The sequence below is a fragment of the Salmo salar genome, chromosome 03, assembly GCF_965601325.2.
Source record: "Salmo salar chromosome 03, fSalSal1, whole genome shotgun sequence".
NCBI classification, from domain to species: Eukaryota; Metazoa; Chordata; class Actinopteri; order Salmoniformes; family Salmonidae; genus Salmo; species Salmo salar.
In genome coordinates, this window is record NC_138293.1 from 87508003 (window position 1) to 87525964 (window position 17962).

General features: G+C 42.7%; 1 protein-coding gene across 1 annotated transcript in view; it reads right to left on the bottom strand.

The window, feature by feature from the left end:
* Positions 1-17962, bottom strand: part of LOC106593051 (ras-related protein Rab-37) — a 125480-nt gene that overhangs the window by 56077 nt on the left and 51441 nt on the right. The window contains exons 3-5 of the mRNA XM_045715666.2: positions 14163-14204; positions 12540-12606; positions 5530-5582 (exon numbers count right to left, since the gene is read on the bottom strand). Coding sequence (XP_045571622.2) covers positions 5530-5582; positions 12540-12606; positions 14163-14204 — 162 coding nt within the window. The remainder of the gene's footprint in view (positions 1-5529; positions 5583-12539; positions 12607-14162; positions 14205-17962) is intronic.

A 17962-nucleotide genomic window follows, 5' to 3' on the forward strand; every position in this document is an offset into this window, starting at 1 on the left:
GGCGGTGGGTCAGTCATGGTGTGGGGTGGCATTTCTTTGGGGGGCCGCACAGCCCTCCATGTGCTCGCCAGAGGTAGCCTGACTGCCATTAGGTACCCAGATGAGATCCTCAGACCCCTTGTGAGACCATATGCTGGTGCGGTTGGCCCTGGGTTCCTCCTAATGCAAGACAATGCTAGACCTCATGTGGCTGCAGTGTGTCAGCAGTTCCTGCAAGAGGAAGGCATTGATGCTATGGACTGGCCCGCCCGTTCCCCAGACCTGAATCCAATTGAGCACATCTGGGACATCATGTCTCGCTCCATCCACCAATGCCACGTTGCACCACAGACTGTCCAGGAGTTGGCGGATGCTTTAGTCCAGGTCTGGGAGGAGATCCCTCAGGAGACCATCCGCCACCTCATCAGGAGCATGCCCAGGCGTTGTAGGGAGGTCATACAGGCACGTGGAGGCCACACACACTACTGAGCCTCATTTTGACTTGTTTTAAGGACATTACATCAAAGTTGGATCAGCCTGTAGTGTGGTTTTCCACTTTCATTTTGAGTGTGACTCCAAATCCAGACCTCCATGGGTTGATAAATTGGATTTCCATTGATTATTTTTGTGTGATTTTGTTGTCAGCACATTCAACTATGTAAAGAAAAAAGTATTTAATAAGATTATTTATTTCATTCAGATCTAGGATGTGTTATTTTAGTGTTCCCTTTATTTTTTTGAGCAGTATATATTTTGCTGAATGGAGGACCATCCATTTTAATTTCAGAGAGTTCCGGTATTCTCCATGTAATCCTTATTATAAATAACATTCACTGCCTTACAGTTTAAAGTCAGTTAGTTTTGAAGGACACCGTGCATGATCAGTAGCTCTCCCACGGGCCATTCTCAGTCTCCTGTGGTTCTGATGTGTGTGCCTCTCCAATGTCATCTGGGGCTAGACTGATGCATGGCAGGGGGGCGATAGAGGGTTAGGGGGATAGAGGATCCAAGGATTGGCCCACCCGTTTCTCGCTCCTTCTTCGGCCTGTTTTTTGGTATTCATCACCATTAGCATTAATTAACATGTATTAGCTCTCGTTATGGTCGTTAGGCAGCGGAGCACTGCTGGGCATCTGCAGCCTGTCAGCGTGTTACCGCAGCTGTAATCTTCAGTGACTGAATGAGGATGCCAAGGCAAGGGAGATGAGAGGAGGAGAAGACAGGAGAGGAGAGGGAAGGGAAGATGGGAGAGAGAGGGGATCTGAAAAGAGAGGAGATGGAAAGGGAGGAGAGGAAGAGAGTGAAGAGGAAAGGAAAAGAGGAGGTGAGGAGAGAAGAAGGGAGAGGAGAGATGGAATGGCTTCTCTCTCGTTCTCATTTCCAGTGGTAGTGACAGTAATTGAGGGTGGAGACACAGCTGCCTCTCCAGGAAAACCTGGCTTTATAGTCCTCATCTCAGGGCAGATGGCCAAACCATATTTCTCTCTTTGAATTGAGTGGCAATAACAAGAACAACTCTCTTTATCCCTCTGTCCTCTCTTCTCTAAATCCCTTCTTCTAAAGGACTCTCATCTCCCATGGCTGTTAAGAATGACCACACCTTCTGTTGTATAGGAAGGCAACTTTGTGGAAACAACACCAGGTTGTTTGGCACATCATTCTGGACACAGACATGAGATCCACAGTTGGTAAGAGTGTGCGCTAGCAACACCAGGTTTGTGAGTTTGATTCCTAGTGGGATCACATACGTATACTAGCATGTACGCAGTCTGTAGGTAAGTTTGTACAAAAGCTTCTGCTAAATTACCTCTCCCTTTTCATATAGTAGGAAGAGAAATGCTTTTAGATAAATAGTATACGCAGGATGTAAATGACTTGCAGATGTCATTGATAACATACCCATGGCACTGAAAGCATTGGAAGTCCTGCTCTAACAAATGAGGCAATCCTACCCGTCAACATCAACACACAACAAAACAACTGTTACAGTAGGGTACAGTTAAATCACTATAATACATAGAAGATGTCACACTCTTAGAAACAAAGGTGCTATCTAGAACCTAAAGCAGTTCCTCGGCTGTCCCCATAGAATAACCCTTTGAAAAACCTTTTGGTTCCAGGAAGAACCCTTTTGGGTTCCATGATAAACCCTTTCCACTGACGCTTCTACATGGAACCCAAAATAGTTCTACCTGGAACAAAAAAGGGTTATCCTATGGGGATGGCCGAAGAACCACTTTGGAACCCTTTTTTCTAAGAGTGTAGTTCTAAAGTAGTGAGTACTGGGCTGGTAGTGTCTGTCATAAAATGGGTGAAGCATGAGCCTGCTATAATCACACCATATGTTGATCTCTCTCTCCTACACTCTCTCCCTCTCTCATCCCTCCCCCCTTCATCCTCTCACTCTCTTGCTTCCCAACTCTCTGTGCTTCTCTTACTTTCATCTCTATTCCACTCCATTCCTTTATTCACTTCTTCACTTTCACGGCTCAGCCCATGGTTCTGCCCTGGCCCTGACACAAGTTCACACATTGTAGAAATGATGATAGAATTGTTAACATTTCTTCCCATGTTCCATTCTAAACACCCTTTCACGAGGCTTGGAGAAAATGTGTGTGTGGAGTCATAAAAATAAGGAATTTTAAAAAGACGACTCGCAATCAGACATTTATTTCAGTAGGTGGTGAGATTTCGGTAGCCATTGGCATAATGAACCAAATTGCCTTCCCATGTAAGTTAGCATGTAGAGTAAGAAAGCCCTTTGAAGAGTCCTTTAATGAAGCTATAGCAAGTGATGGCACAAATATAGAGGCATGGGACACTACAGAAATACAAGCTCTTTATTATATTTATAAGCAGCACACAAGCCTATAAATCCCACCCTATGATAGCCCTTTTGACCAGTAAGATCCCACTGGTATGAACTATACAATCCTTCATATCTAATTCACACGGTGGTTGCAAAATGACTCTCTTTCCCAAAATGTCCAGGCTTCCCAGAGGTCCTGGTTGAAACATTCCTGGAATCAGTTGAGAATAATCCTCCTACCTGTAATTCTGTAAAACCTGGCAATTGTGGGAAAGATACCGACATTTTAGAACCCTACTTCATACACCAGAAAAACGTGACTTGGACTGCAATGCAATAAATCACATAACTTGTAGATAATGAATGTCTTCTTTGTGAGTGGTTGGGTAATTCTTATCTACGCCATTCTTCATCCTGTTATCTGGGACCAGTGTTCCTGCTGCTGCTGCCAGAAGGAGGCCAAACCATTCTTCATCCAGAGCTAACATACATATCCTGGCTACAGCCATCCAATCCTGCTCATTGTGTTCAGTTTCATTTAAAGTTGAACACATTAGTTGAAAACAGGCCTGAAATCCTAACTTGAGGGACTTACATGTGAATAGAGTTTTCAAGCAAATCTTCCGTTGGCATGAATGCATGATTAACATGTAATTTCTTTAGAGTCAAAGACGTTGGAGGGGGGAGGGTGCTAAGATGACATATGGAATTGTTTTAGGATGGTTATACTATGGAGAATTTCGCCATTAGATTTTTCAGTTTTAGGACCCATTTACGTGTGTATATATATATACGTAAAGGGGTCCTAAAATTGAAAAATCAAATGGCGAAATACTCCAAAGCATAACCATCCTAAAACAATTCCATATGTCAGCTTAGCACCCCTCCCACCTCCAACGTATATATATAAATGTGAAGCAATTATTTGATAAAATATAGATTTTGGCCTTTACTACGCATTGAATAACGCATTTATGAATGGCAAAAAAGGATTTGAAGTGTATGTCCTATATCTGCGAGATATAAGAAAGCTCAGGAAATATTTTGTTTTCATAGATTTTTTTACACATATTTAACCCCCTTTTTTTGGGTAGGCACAAAACTACTTTCATACTTCCATTGTTTTTTAAAAACCGGTACCGGTTACCTTCAGACGAGTCCCATTAGTTTGTAGCCCAAATCGTTGAGGGCCTAACAGAAGTTGGCAAACAGAAGTTGGCACAGACTTCAGACGATACCGACTTCAGACGATACCGACTTCAGACGATACCGACTTCAGACGATACCGACTTCAGACGATACCGACTTCAGACGATACCGACTTCAGACGATACCGACTTCAGACGAGACTCCTGACACTTATGGGGGTCGGAGAGCAAATCTGAGAACACATCATGTTCGTGAGTCTCATCTTTCCATAGAGGGGTCCTATTTTCTAGGTCAAACCTTTCGGACGCTACAGACATTTACGTGAGAAGAGCGATTTTTGGGATGTCGCATGGTCTGACAAACACCACTCTAGCTCTGCCACCATTCACCTCAGATTGAGACACATCCAATGCAAAAAAACTGATATCTCTAGCTTAAACTGACATATTTTGATGGGGATTTTTATGTTATGCAACTTCAATTGATGCAACAGTGCGTCAATCAACTCTAAGGGGTTAAGTTAAGTGTGCACATCTCAAGTTAGGCTGTGTACTGTAATGTAGTGTACGCAGCATACCTGGGTTCAAATACTATTTCAAATCTTTCAAATACCTTGAGCGTTTGCCTTTGCCTGTCTGGAGTACCAGGTGGGCGGGGTTTACATGGGACATCTCTTTTGGTTCCATTGCAACAGACAAGCTCAATCAAGCACATCTTATTAATACTATTATTTCAAATAGTATTTGAACCGAGGTCTGGTAGGCAGCAGGTCCAGTTCATGGGCATGAGGTGTAAGGGAAACAATGAATACAAATCAATGTACCAATGATTGCCACAAGTGTTGATGCTTTGGAGTAAAACTTTACCATATCTTTTCAGAAAATTGTGTAGGCTTCCCTAAAAACCTTTGACGTTAGGAAAAACATCAAACTTGAAAGTGAATAGCACAAGGTCCATGGTGAGCACACAGAACACCAGATTTTTCCATCTCGTAGAATCACTAATCACAGGTTTGAGGCAATACCACAGAGTGATAGAAACACGCCCTGTGAGCCACATCCGTTCAGTGGCCATCAGCACACTGTTAGAGGCTCCACTGAGAGCTCTGGTGATGAGGAGAGATAGGCAGGCTCGCAGACGGACAGACAAAGACAGACAGACGGATGGTCCTTGAGGCAGCCTATAGGGAGACAGAGTCACACAGACAGCCGGGACTAACAGCCCCCCAAGGGCTAAAGCTACACTGTCAATCACACACACAAGGGTACAATCTCTCCCCCTCTCCCTCCCTGCCTATTGCTGACAGGTGCAGCAGCAGATAAAGAAAAGACAGGATCTTACATCCCTCCCACACGCAATATAATGATATATCATAACACTGTTATGGCTTTGTTACAAAATGACACTTGAGAGACAGACATATTTTGTCCATTATCAAACAGACCTCCAAGTCACTTAGAAAGCTTCTAACACAATAATTAGCCAAATAGGTTCTATGAAAGCACTCGGTCTGCTTATTCCAGGCTATTTTCAGGGCTTATTAGAACAAAAAAAGGGGAAGAGAAAAGAAGATGAGATATGGAGAGTCCTACCTTGATGTTGTCAAAAGATGTTCTGTTGGTCACGTCATAGAGTAGCAGGAGAGCTAAGATAGAGACAGAGAAAGAGAGGAGAGAGAGAAAATGGTAGTGAATTAGCAGGCCTGGCAGGACCCTTTGACAACAAAGAGATAATTTGAAACTAATTCTCGGCTAACTTTCCTATTTGTCCTTTAGGCTTAGCCTCTTGGACCTGTGGCATCCCAATTAGTTCACGGTTGACTGAGTTCCTTTATTTATTTTTATTGAGGAGGGCACATAACACAGAGTACATTCTCCTTCTTGCTCTCTGTGGGCCTGATTAAGACAGGCCTGCCCTACACAGCCAGTCAGCCTTCCCAGGCTCAGAGAGGACAAGGCCTAAAAATGTGTAAACATTGCTTTTGAGATATATCCTTTATGACAAGCAATTCTTACATAATACATATTTCAAAAGACCTAACAAACATATCATAGGCTCCTGTTTATATGATAGACGATCCACAGACAGTGTGATATTAAATTGATTAAGACAATACCTGGAGGCAGAGTTGACAACAGAGAGAGATAGTGAGAGACGGAGGCAGAGTTGACAACAGAGAGAGATAGTGAGAGACGGAGGCAGAGTTGACAACAGAGAGAGATAGTGAGAGACGGAGGCAGAGTTGACAACAGAGAGAGATAGTGAGAGACGGAGGCAGAGTTGACAACAGAGAGAGATAGTGAGAGACGGAGGCAGAGTTGACAACAGAGAGAGATAGTGAGAGACGGAGGCAGAGTTGACAACAGAGAGAGATAGTGAGAGACGGAGGTAGAGTTGACAACAGAGAGAGATAGTGAGAGACGGAGGTAGAGTTGACAACAGAGAGAGATAGTGAGAGACGGAGGTAGAGTTGACAACAGAGAGATAGTAAGAGGGAGGTAGAGTTGAGAAGAGAGATACTGAGAGACGGAGTTAGAGTTGAGAAGAGAGATACTGAGAGACGGAGTTAGAGTTGAGAAGAGAGATACTGAGAGACGGAGGTAGAGTTGAGAAGAGAGATACTGAGAGACGGAGTTAGAGTTGAGAAGAGAGATACTGAGAGACGGAGTTAGAGTTGAGAAGAGAGATACTGAGAGACGGAGGTAGAGTTGAGAAGAGAGATACTGAGAGACGGAGGTAGAGTTGAGAAGAGAGATACTGAGAGACGGAGGTAGAGTTGAGAAGAGAGATACTGAGAGACGGAGGTAGAGTTGAGAAGAGAGATACTGAGAGACGGAGGTAGAGTTGAGAAGAGAGATACTGAGAGACGGAGGTAGAGTTGAGAAGAGAGATACTGAGAGACGGAGGTAGAGTTGAGAAGAGAGATACTGAGAGATGGAGGTAGAGTTGAGAAGAAAGATACTGAGAGATGGAGGTAGAGATGAGAATCTGAAGGATCAGGTTACAGTGGGTCCGCACTACAGTGCCCTCTCTCTCCCGTTGAGGGGAAGATGGTCGTTTTATGACGGTCATGCAGTACTGAGAGAGGATTTACTCTGTAGAACAAAGACATTCTTCCCGCCAAAACTCCATCATCCAAAAGTGGGGAATTAAACAATATTTCTGTAAATCCAAGCAGTTGGAGTGGTCCGTGGGTACTTGAAGAATAATTATGTCAGATCAGTTGTGTTTGGGTATCTCACGAAGGACAGTACAACAACATAACTGTATCTCTGAATGTATATATTTCCCAGTTGTCAGGGTCACATCCAAATGTGGGGGAACGTATATGATTAAATATGAAACTATTTGTGAAAAGATGTAATGTGAAGTTAGCCTTCTAAATGAGAGAATTGTTTTTCATATGAAGTCTTAACCAAGTCAGTTGGCCACGCCCAAGTGAGCGCAGACATTACATCGGCGTCATGCAGCACCCCCTTTCCCCAGAAGTGTATAAAACCCACTTCCGACAAAATGTACATTAAACCAACAAGACCAACAGTGTGAGCTGAGAGGGACGTAATGGCTAGAACTCAAACTTCAACAGAGAACATCTCTACAAAACTAAAGACTACACAGGAACATTCAGTCTGCAGCTGTTTAAGTACTTTAGTCTGGTAAACATGACCGAAAACTACCGGGTGGTACTCTGAAAGATCCATTCTGGAAAACATTTCCCTATCAAATGACAATTGGTACATCTGACGTATCCATAATAACGAGCTACAACTACGAAAGACTGATCTCTGGTGGACAAACCAGAGACTTAAAGTCGACTGACTCTCCAGCAGACGGACCGGCGATCAGAGAGAGACAGCAAAGGCATATACTCGTAAATATATAAATTGCAATTCCTTTCGAATGAGTGGCTGTTCATGTTCAAAGTATAAGCATTCCCATGAGCATAGTTATCAGCAGTGTGTACGATAGAGGAGTCCTTTGTCTTTTCTCCAGCTCTTTCTTACCTGCCCCTCCCTTTTCATTTGGTGTAACATATCGGTTTAGTCCACTAGGGACTTTTCATTGTATCATGTTAGTAATCAATGTGTAACCTATTCTGTTTGTGTTTACGCACTTCTGTGTGATTATTTAGTTAGTTAGTAAATAAATAATTAAGCCAATTGGTATATCACTGATTCATCATTTATGCCAGGGTTCGTGCAGATATCCAAGAGTTTGCGACATTTGGAATGAGACTGATAGAAGAAAAACAATTAATTAATGTCTGATTGGTGACTGAAATGTAAGCGATATTTAGATCTTTAAGATTAAATTCGGAAAACGGTAACTCGTTAAATAAACTTTTTCCGTGGTGCCCCAAGATTGTGAATGAGTTAATTGTTGCTGAATTCATTTAAATATCATAATAATTAAACATAGATAATAGATTTGATAAAACAATCGACATCACATTAATGATAGTCAAGACAAGACAATGGAGATACTGAGAGATGGAGGTAGGCGAGCACATAGACTCTCGCGTCACAGAATACATCCATAACTTTGTCCCTAAAATAATACACCCCTCCCACTCTTCACCCCACCCCTCCCTCTCTAAGTTGTAAATCACCAAACTCAAACTCAACCACACCCTACACTGATCACCATGCGGAACACACCAGCCTAGCCTATACCTAGTCTACCCACAGCTCTCCTTCCTACAGGAACATCCACAGATAACAGCACACTTCATTTATCATGCTCCTCTGTGGCTGAGTCTGTTGCCACTCCGAGAGAGATGGAGGAGTCGAGGAGAGGACGGTCTTTTTCCCAAATCTCTCTCTCTCCCTCCCTCTCCGATTTAAGGGGCTTTATTGACATGGGAAACATATGTTTACATTGCCAAAGCAAGTGAAATAGATAATATACAAAAGTGAAATAAACACAAAAAAATGAACAGCAAACATTACACAAAAGTCCCAAAAGAATAACGACATTTCAAATGTCATATTATTTCTATATACAATGTTGTAACAATGTGCAAATAGTTCAACTACAAAAGTGAAAATAAATAAATATGGGTTGTATTTACAATGGTGTTTGTTATTCACTGGTTGCCCTTTTCTTGTGACAACAGCTCACAAAACTTGCTGCTGTGATATTTCACCCAAAAGATATGGGAGAATATTAAATTACTCTCTCTGAGCAATGACTGTAGATTTCTGTAGGATGGTAAACAATTAGGGAAAGATGATGAAAGATTAGAGTAATGAGAAAACAGAGGAGGGGAGTGTTTGTTCTCCCTCTAGCTTTATCTCAGATCTGTTTGTGCCGTCTTGCCATTTCCTGAGGTCATTGTTTGGGAGGAGCTGGCAAGACAACAAAAACTGATCTGGGACCACGCTATTCACCATCTAAAAACCAGGATGATTAATTTAGCCACTTCCACATACATCCCTGTCTAAGTAGAGCGGGTGTGGGCTAGGCTATAGTAGTGTCTCTCAACTGGGCTATTTGTTTCTGGTAGATGTCCTGTCTCTCTTATCTGTCTGATTGCCAGACAGGGTTTTACTCAAAGGGAGAGAACGGAGAAAGAGGAGGAGATATATATATATATATATATATATTGAGAGGAGGAGATTATATATATTGAGAGAAGGAGACAGACAGACAGACAGACAGACAGACAGACCAGACAGACAGACAGACAGACAGACAGACAGACAGACAGACAGACAGACAGACAGACAGACAGACAGACAGACAGACAGACAGACAGACAGACAGACAGACAGACAGACAGACAGACAGACAGACAGACAGACAGACAGACAGACAGACAGACAGACAGACAGACAGACAGACAGACAGACAGACAGACAGACAGACAGACAGACAGACAGACAGACAGACAGACAGACAGACAGACAGACAGACAGACAGACAGACAGACAGACAGACAGACAGACAGACAGACAGACAGACAGACAGACAGACAGACAGACAGACAGACAGACACTGTTTTATTATTTCTGGAAAATGTTTTATGCACTGCACACAATACTCTCAGCGCTGAAAAAGTGAAGTGGTACAGTAGAACTCTTTGCTGTTGCTGAGAATTTCAGTGAGATCTGCCGAGCTGTGGGAGGCAGTGACTTGCTGCCAGGGGTTTGACTGTCTTTGCTTTACTAAAGCTGTAGAAATCACTGAAGCAGTCCCTCGACTAATGTCTGCGCCTCGTTGACTTCAAAAGGAACTGAATGTGGCGCAAATGGCACCATCTTCCCTACGTAGTGCACTACTTTTGACCATAGCCCTATGGGACCTGGTCAAATGTAGTGCACTACATAGGGAATAGGGTGCTATTTGGGCTGCAGACACTTACTTCCTATCTCGCAGGGTAGCTGAGGAGTTGTTTGGGTTACAGAAACGTCCCAGGGAACCATATCAAAAGCAAAAACTTTGGGGTTATAACCACATTCAGTTGATGTGGATGAAGTGTTTATGTGACAGGGTGTAGAGGCTAAAACATACACCCCACATACCTGATCAAATGGCTGAGTGGAGAGCTGGAGCATACATTTTAGTCACTTACTGTAGCAGAAGCTCTTATCCAGAGCAACTTACGGTACTGAGTCCATAAGTTTTTGTACTGTTCCCCCGTGGGTATCAAACCCACAACCCTGGCGTTACAAGTGCCATGCTCTACCAACTGAGCTACACGGGAGCCACACACACCCCCACATACCCGCATGATAATGATGATAGTGGTGATCATGATAATGATGAGGAAGAAGACAAATATGATGATGAATATTATGATGATAAGGACATGAAGATGAAGGAGACACTGCTGTTGATGATGACAATGATGATGTCCATATCTAAATGTAACCTTTTCCATGATGAATATAATACCTTTTGTTCTAATAAAGCCTCTAGAGAGGACAGGTCAGCATGCTCTCTGTCTGTTTCCCTGCTGAACAGGCCGGTCCAGCCCGGTATTGCTTTAGTGGAGATTGATGTCAATCTGGCTAGCCGGAGGAGAGGAGTTTCTCTTTTTCAAACCATTCCAATACCACCTGGAGTGGACACCAGTGGCACCGGTAGCTAGCTACAACAAAATAGAATGTCACTGCAACAACCGTTGATAGACGTAGCTGGTAAATCCGCTCTGGCTAGCTACTCCGATTTCAGACCACGGGTAAGATAGCTAGACTATCTACATTTTCAGATATTACACGTTTCTAATTTTGACATAGTCTTTTCATTCCAAGTTAAAGTGTACTGTTAGCTAGCTAGCTAAAGTTAGCTCGCTCGCTAGCTAATTATTTTTTCTTTATTTAACTAGACAAGTCAGTTAAGAACAAATTCTTATTTTCAATGATGGCCGAGAAACAGTGGGTTAACTGCCTTGTTCAGAGTCAGAACAACAGATTTTTACCTTGTCAGCTCGGAGATTCGATCTTGCAACCTGTCGGTTACTAGTCCAACACTCTAACCACTAGGATACTTGCCGTCCCAATGTTACATGTATGATCTCATTATTCGTATCTCAGAGCCATTTGCTTTGCTTGTTATAGCCTAATGTTAGCTAGCTAACATTGAACCTAGTAGTAACGTCACGAGTTGTGATTATGGTTAATTGTTTAGCTAGCTAGCTACATGTCTTAACAATAGACTCCACTATGCAAGTGTCCATTTTAATAGAATGTCACTGCGACAACTGTTAGCCAGTTAGTTTGGGTGCTTTGACTGCTGTTAGGACAGAATGCTCAGATCAACCCTTAAAGAGATGGGTGGAGCTAAAGCTTAAGAAAGTGTGAACGATGCCGAATGGGTGTAGACAAAGAAGAGCTCTCCAGTAGGTACCAAAACATTCAAAAGTGAGGTTACAAGTTTATCAACATTCAAAGCAGAACTACTTTCCAATTGTTCCTCATATGCAGTGAAGAGTATACAATTTTGTAGCTCTGTGTCGCAGCTTTTATCCGATGTAAAAAACATAATTTCAAATGTTGCTAAATAAGACCGAATCAAGGCCTTTAAGGAGACTGGAAATGTTAGAAACACGCACCATGTGAATATGCTATCTATCCACCCATCCACCCACACCCACCCATCCATCCATCCATCCATCCACCCATCCACCCATCTCATCCATCCATCCATCCATCCACCCATCCACCCACCCACCCATCCACCCATCCATCCATCCATCCATCCATCCACCTATCCACCCACTCACTCAGCCATCCAGAAAAAGAAGAAGAAAAAAAGAAGATTAATTTAAAGACAGTCACGCATTCAAGACAAATGGTAATAATCAAATTGCATGCTCACAGACATGTACACAAATAAGTGAACCATACATTTTATTCAGCTAATTTACATATCATCCTGATCTGCATTTAAATGTTATGAAACTCAGCATACTAAGCAGCACTGTAAATAACGTATAATGCAGCTTGTTTCTTAATGAGGGAGAGAATCCCTCTTGTTTCTGTCACCACAGCAGCTGGAGCGGTATTGAGACAGAATCACACAAGTGTGCGATTGTCTGGGTGTGTGAGAGAAAAAGAGGAAGAGTGTGTGTGTGTGTGTGTGTGTGTGTGTGTCTCACCATTGGCGTCACGGTAGTAGGCGTGTGTGACGCTGCGGAAACGCTCCTGTCCAGCTGTATCCCAGATCTGGAGAAAGAAGAAAGAAGAAGAAGGAGAACTATTATTATTAAAGGTAAATGTATAATTTCCCATTGGGGTGAATTCTAAGTTCTCAAGTCAAAATGTCACTGACTCTTGCAGTGATGTCAATGGGAAGTTAGGATTCACCTCTATAGGAATGAGTCATTTCACTACCACTGTTTCATTGCTTTACTTAAAGCTCCTTTGAGGTAAGACATCACAAACAAAAATTCAAATGGCATTCACTGCAGCTCTCACTTAACTTAGAGTAGGGGGTAGGGGCGATGGGGTAGAGGACCAATTTAGAATTGATGTTAGGAAAGTTTTGAACTAGTACTCAAACTGGGGGGAAAGCTCGATAAGGAATATGGCGTCTTAGTGACTTCCCATCATGCTGTGCAGGTAGGTGAAGCGGGCATAAGGCATCAGGTCATACTCATGAATATAAACTAGTGGTTGCCTTCGCCCTGTCACCCCATTCGTCCAACCTCTGTGAAATTTCTGCTAATTATGCCTCTCAATCTCCTCCAGCATTTGCTATTGTCCCCCATTACCTCACCACTGGCCCCCCCGAGGCTACCATCACAACACGTTTCCAGTCCAGGGGTTTGCTTGCTAGGTGGTTGCATCCCTCGACCCTCATGTTGGTTTATAATTAAAGAAATTTTAAAAGCCATTTTTTTGTGCAGTGGAATTTCAATCTACGGTGGCTGGCTCTTTGTATTTGAGTTTTCAGTTGATTTGTGTTTTTCTTTCCTTCTCTCTCTCTTCCTTTCTGTCTCCATTCCACCCACATCATACAGGTACTGAAGGCTTTAATACTGTTTCTACTCCCCCCCCCAATACTCATGAATATAAACTAGCGGTATAAACATTAATATACACTAAATCTTTGACTATGTGCAGACTCAGTGAACACAGCCTTGCTATTGAGAAAGGCCGCCGAAGGCAGACCTGGCTCTCAAGAGAAGACAGGCTATGTGCACACAGCCCACTAAAAAAACAACTATCCAATGTACTGGCTTTGGCAATGTAAACATACGCTTCCCATGCCAATAAAGCTTCTTAAATTTAATTGAGAGAGAGAGAGAGAGAGAGAGAGAGAGAGAGAGAGAGAGAGAGAGAGAGAGAGAGAGAGAGAGAGAGAGAGAGAGAGAGAGAGAGAGGAGGATGAGAGAGAGAGAGGGAAAGAGAGAAAGGGAGAGAGAGGGAAAGGGAAAGAGAGAGGGAGGGAAAGAGAAACAGAGAGCCTCTATTGTGAGTGACTGGGGTCAGGAGAACATTGGGCTTAGTGTAGAAAATTCATGGAGATATAACTACTGAATCCTAATTGTTTTTATTAGTTATTTAGACAAAAAAATTAGGTTACTGATTGTGCACTTAATCTGTGGTGATAACCCTGATACATCACTGTAGGAGAGATTGGAATACACACACACACACACACACACACACACACACACAACGCCTGATGGGGTTACAGGGGCTGTATAGTTTGGGCATCACACTGATGAGGATTGAGAAATAAGGACAGATTATAGAATCCATTATAAGGCTCTTACCTGAAGCTTCACCTTCAGTCTGTCAATGTTCAGCAATTTATTCTGGAAAAGGAAAGCAGGAATACATAAATGGTCATTAATGAGACATACAGTGCATTCTGAAAGTATTTAGACCCCTTGAATTTTTCCACATTTTGTTATGTTACAGCCATGTTCTAAAATATATTAAATTGTTCTTTCCCCTCATCAATCTACACACAATACTGTACCCCATAATGACAAAGCATAAACTGGATTTTTTACATTTTTGCAAATTAAGTATTCAGACCCTTTACTCAGTACTTTGTTGAAGCACTGTGGGCAGCGATTACAGTTTAGAGTCTTCTTGGGTATGACGACAAGCTTGGCACACCTGTATTTGGGCTGTTTCTCCCGTTCTCTGCAGATCCTCTCAAGCTCTTAGGTTGGATGGGGAGCATCAGTCCCTGCCGCTGAAGAACATCCCCACAGCATGATGCTGCAACCACCATGCTTCACCGTAGGGATGGTGCCAGGTTTCCTCCAGATGTAACGCTTGGCATTCAGGCCAAAGAGTAAGATCTTGGTTTCATCAGACCAGAGAATCTTGTTTCTCATGGTCTGAGAGTCCTTTAACTCCAAGCGGGCTGTCGTGCCTTTTACTGTGGAGTGGCTTCCATCTAGCCACTCTACCATAAAGGGCTGATTGGTGGAGCGCTGCAGAGATGGTTGTCTTTCCAGAAGGTTCCATCTCCACAGAATAACTCTGGAGCTCTGTCAGACCATCGGGTTCTTGGTCACCTCCCTGACCAAGGCCCTTCTCCCCCGATTGCTCAGTTTGGCAGGGTGGCCAGCTCTAGGAAGAGTCTTGGTGGCTCAAAACTGCTTCCATTTAAGAATGATGGAGGCCACTGTGTTCTTGGGGACCTTCAATGCGGCATAGATTTTTTGGAACCCTTCCCCAGTGCCTCAACACAATCCTGTCTCAGAGCTCTACGGACAATTCCTTCGACCACATGGCTTGGTTTTTGCTCTGAAATGCACTGTCAACTGTGGGACCTTATATAGACAGGTGTGTGCCTTTCCAAATCATGTCCAATCAATTGAATTTACCACAGGTGGACTTGAATCAAGTTGTAGAAATATCTCAAGGATGATCAATGGAAACAGGATGCACCTGAGCTCAATTTCGAGTCTCATAGCAAAGGGTCTGAATACTTATGTATTTTAATACATTTGCTAAAATTTCTAAAAACCTATTTTCACTGTCATTATGGAGTATTGTGTGTAGATTGATAAGGAAAATGTTTTAATTAATACATTTTACAATAAGGCTGTAACGTAACAAAATGTGGAAAAAGTCAAGGGGTCTGAATACTTTCCAAATGCACTGTACATAAATAGCTTAGGTAACCAAATCAAATGTAGATGACATTCTCTCTCTCCGTGTGTGTTCGTGCAGCTACAGTGTGTGAGAAACTTCTCCCCATACTTTACAAATCAGGAAGAGATGGAGAGATCCTTCCCTTCACTCCTCTCCTTCCTGATGGCAAGCCTCCACCTGTCCACCTCTCCTTTGTCTCTTCCTCTTCCCTCCATCAATAATGCAGTGTTCCAGGTCCCTTTGTTAATAACGTTGGCCTGTTCCTCCAGAGGATCTCCTCGTCGCCCCTTGTTCTCCTCTTTCTCCTCTCACCTAACCCTGTTTTTCTCCCTCTCCTCCTCCTCTCACCTAACCTGGGTCCTCACCCTCTACTCCTCCTGCTCCTCTCACCTAACCCTATTATTCTCCCTCCCTCCTCCTCCTCCTCTCCTCCATCCCTCTCTCTCTCTCTCTCTCATCTTCTTAGTCATTCTATAACCCAGCTCTCTAGTGATGAGCTCCACTGCATTCCACTCCTCCCTCCAGAAACAGCCTGCATACAGTCAGCATGGCTCTTCCCCAAGATCAACACCTCCATACCACTTAGTGAAGGAAGCAATGTACATGTAACTGCAAAAAGAAAAGAACACCAAGTGTCAATAGGGCTTTGGGCCACCACAAGCCAGAAAAGATTTAATGCGCCTTGGCATAGATTCTACAAGTGTAAATAGGGCTATGGGCCACCACAAGCCAGAAAAGATTTAATGCACCTTGGCATAGATTCTACAAGTGTCTGCAACTCTATTGGAGGGATGCGACAGCATTCTTCCGACAAATTCCCATTATTTGATGTTTTGTTGATGGTGGTGGGAAAACACTGCTCCAGAATCTCCCATAACTGGTGTTCAATTGGGTTAATATCTGGTGACACACACACACACACACACACACACACACACACACACACACTATGCTCCTTTGAGACACCTCACTGAGATCTCTTCTAGCCATGGTACCCAAAATAATGGGGAACTGGTCATTTTTATACATGACCCTATACATGATGGGATGTTAATTGTTTAATTAACTCAGGTTACCACACCTGTGTGGAAGCACCTGATTTTAATATACTTTGTATCCCTCATTTCCTCAAGTGTTTCCGTTATTTTGGCAGTTTCCTATATATTGACCATGCATTCTAAGTAGTACGCTAGTGTGGATATTGGAACTTAGCCATCAGTGACTCAGCTCAACATGGATGTTCTCTAAGATCCTACAGCCACAAAGTGACAAACGGCAAAGTTCAGCTCATGGCTACAGCAAGGTTAAATACCACAGACAGTTCTGCGAAGTCATCTATTCTTCCATCAGGTCAATGTGACTATTCTACAGGGCATTGTCCTGGGAAAATCTCCAAACTGGTATCTTGAGTTACGCAGAATTACTGTCACTAGGCCTGTGATTCAATATGATCGATCGCATGTTGCCGACAATGCAGCTTTTAAAAGACAATATTACTGCTTTCGCAGAGATTGCATTCATAGTAAAATACTGCATATGTCAGCTTGATCAGAAATGACCTTTAAAATGGTGCATTGTCGACAAGCACGATGAGATTTAATCCCGGATTAGATGTTTTAGGTCAATAAAATAAAAGCCACCAAAGGTATAGTAAGTATTCATGATATTAAACATATCCTTTTTTTATACCTTACTCTTTAAATCCTGAACAAAAACAGTTGATTCACACAATTTGTTTTTTCTCAAAGACCCTTCCGGGAGCCATTCCATATCCATGGTTACACAACAAACTGACCAATAAACTCAGTTAATCTCTGTATCCAACCTATCAGCGGACACTTCCTAGTTCCTCCTCATCAATTAACATCTTTAAAGTGTGTATACTTGTGTATCTGCATGTATCTGTGTACCGAGGTAGGGAAGGCATATATAAATTACAGTACGACTCCCCTCTAAAGATAAAACTATTCAATCTCTGATCTCAACTCTGTTCACAAGCTTACATCAACATTACAATGAAGCAAATCAAAGCACAAACAAACAAACAAAAAATACGCAGGTCTGATTCATCACTAACGCCATGGCAACCCCATGGTGACGCTCAGAAAACAGTCTCAGATTATCCCTTGTTGCTGTGAGATGCGCCTGACCCCCCTGCTTTCCCTTCCCCGGGGAAACAGAAAAGATGCTCTACTCCGCCCACACAGAGCACTACTGATAAAGATACAATCTTTGATGACTTGTTGATTTACCCTCCCAGGGTTCCAGTGAAAAGGACTCATACATATTCAGTGGTGGTGTTCATTAATCACCAAACAGAAGAAAACAGACTGAAACAAGGAGGGACTACCTGGATGGATCCAATAAAAAAAAAAAAAAAAGCAAATTTTCACTGCCCGTTGCAAAATGTTTAAAAACATTTTACATTGCGTGCCCTAATGAACACAACCCTGGGTTG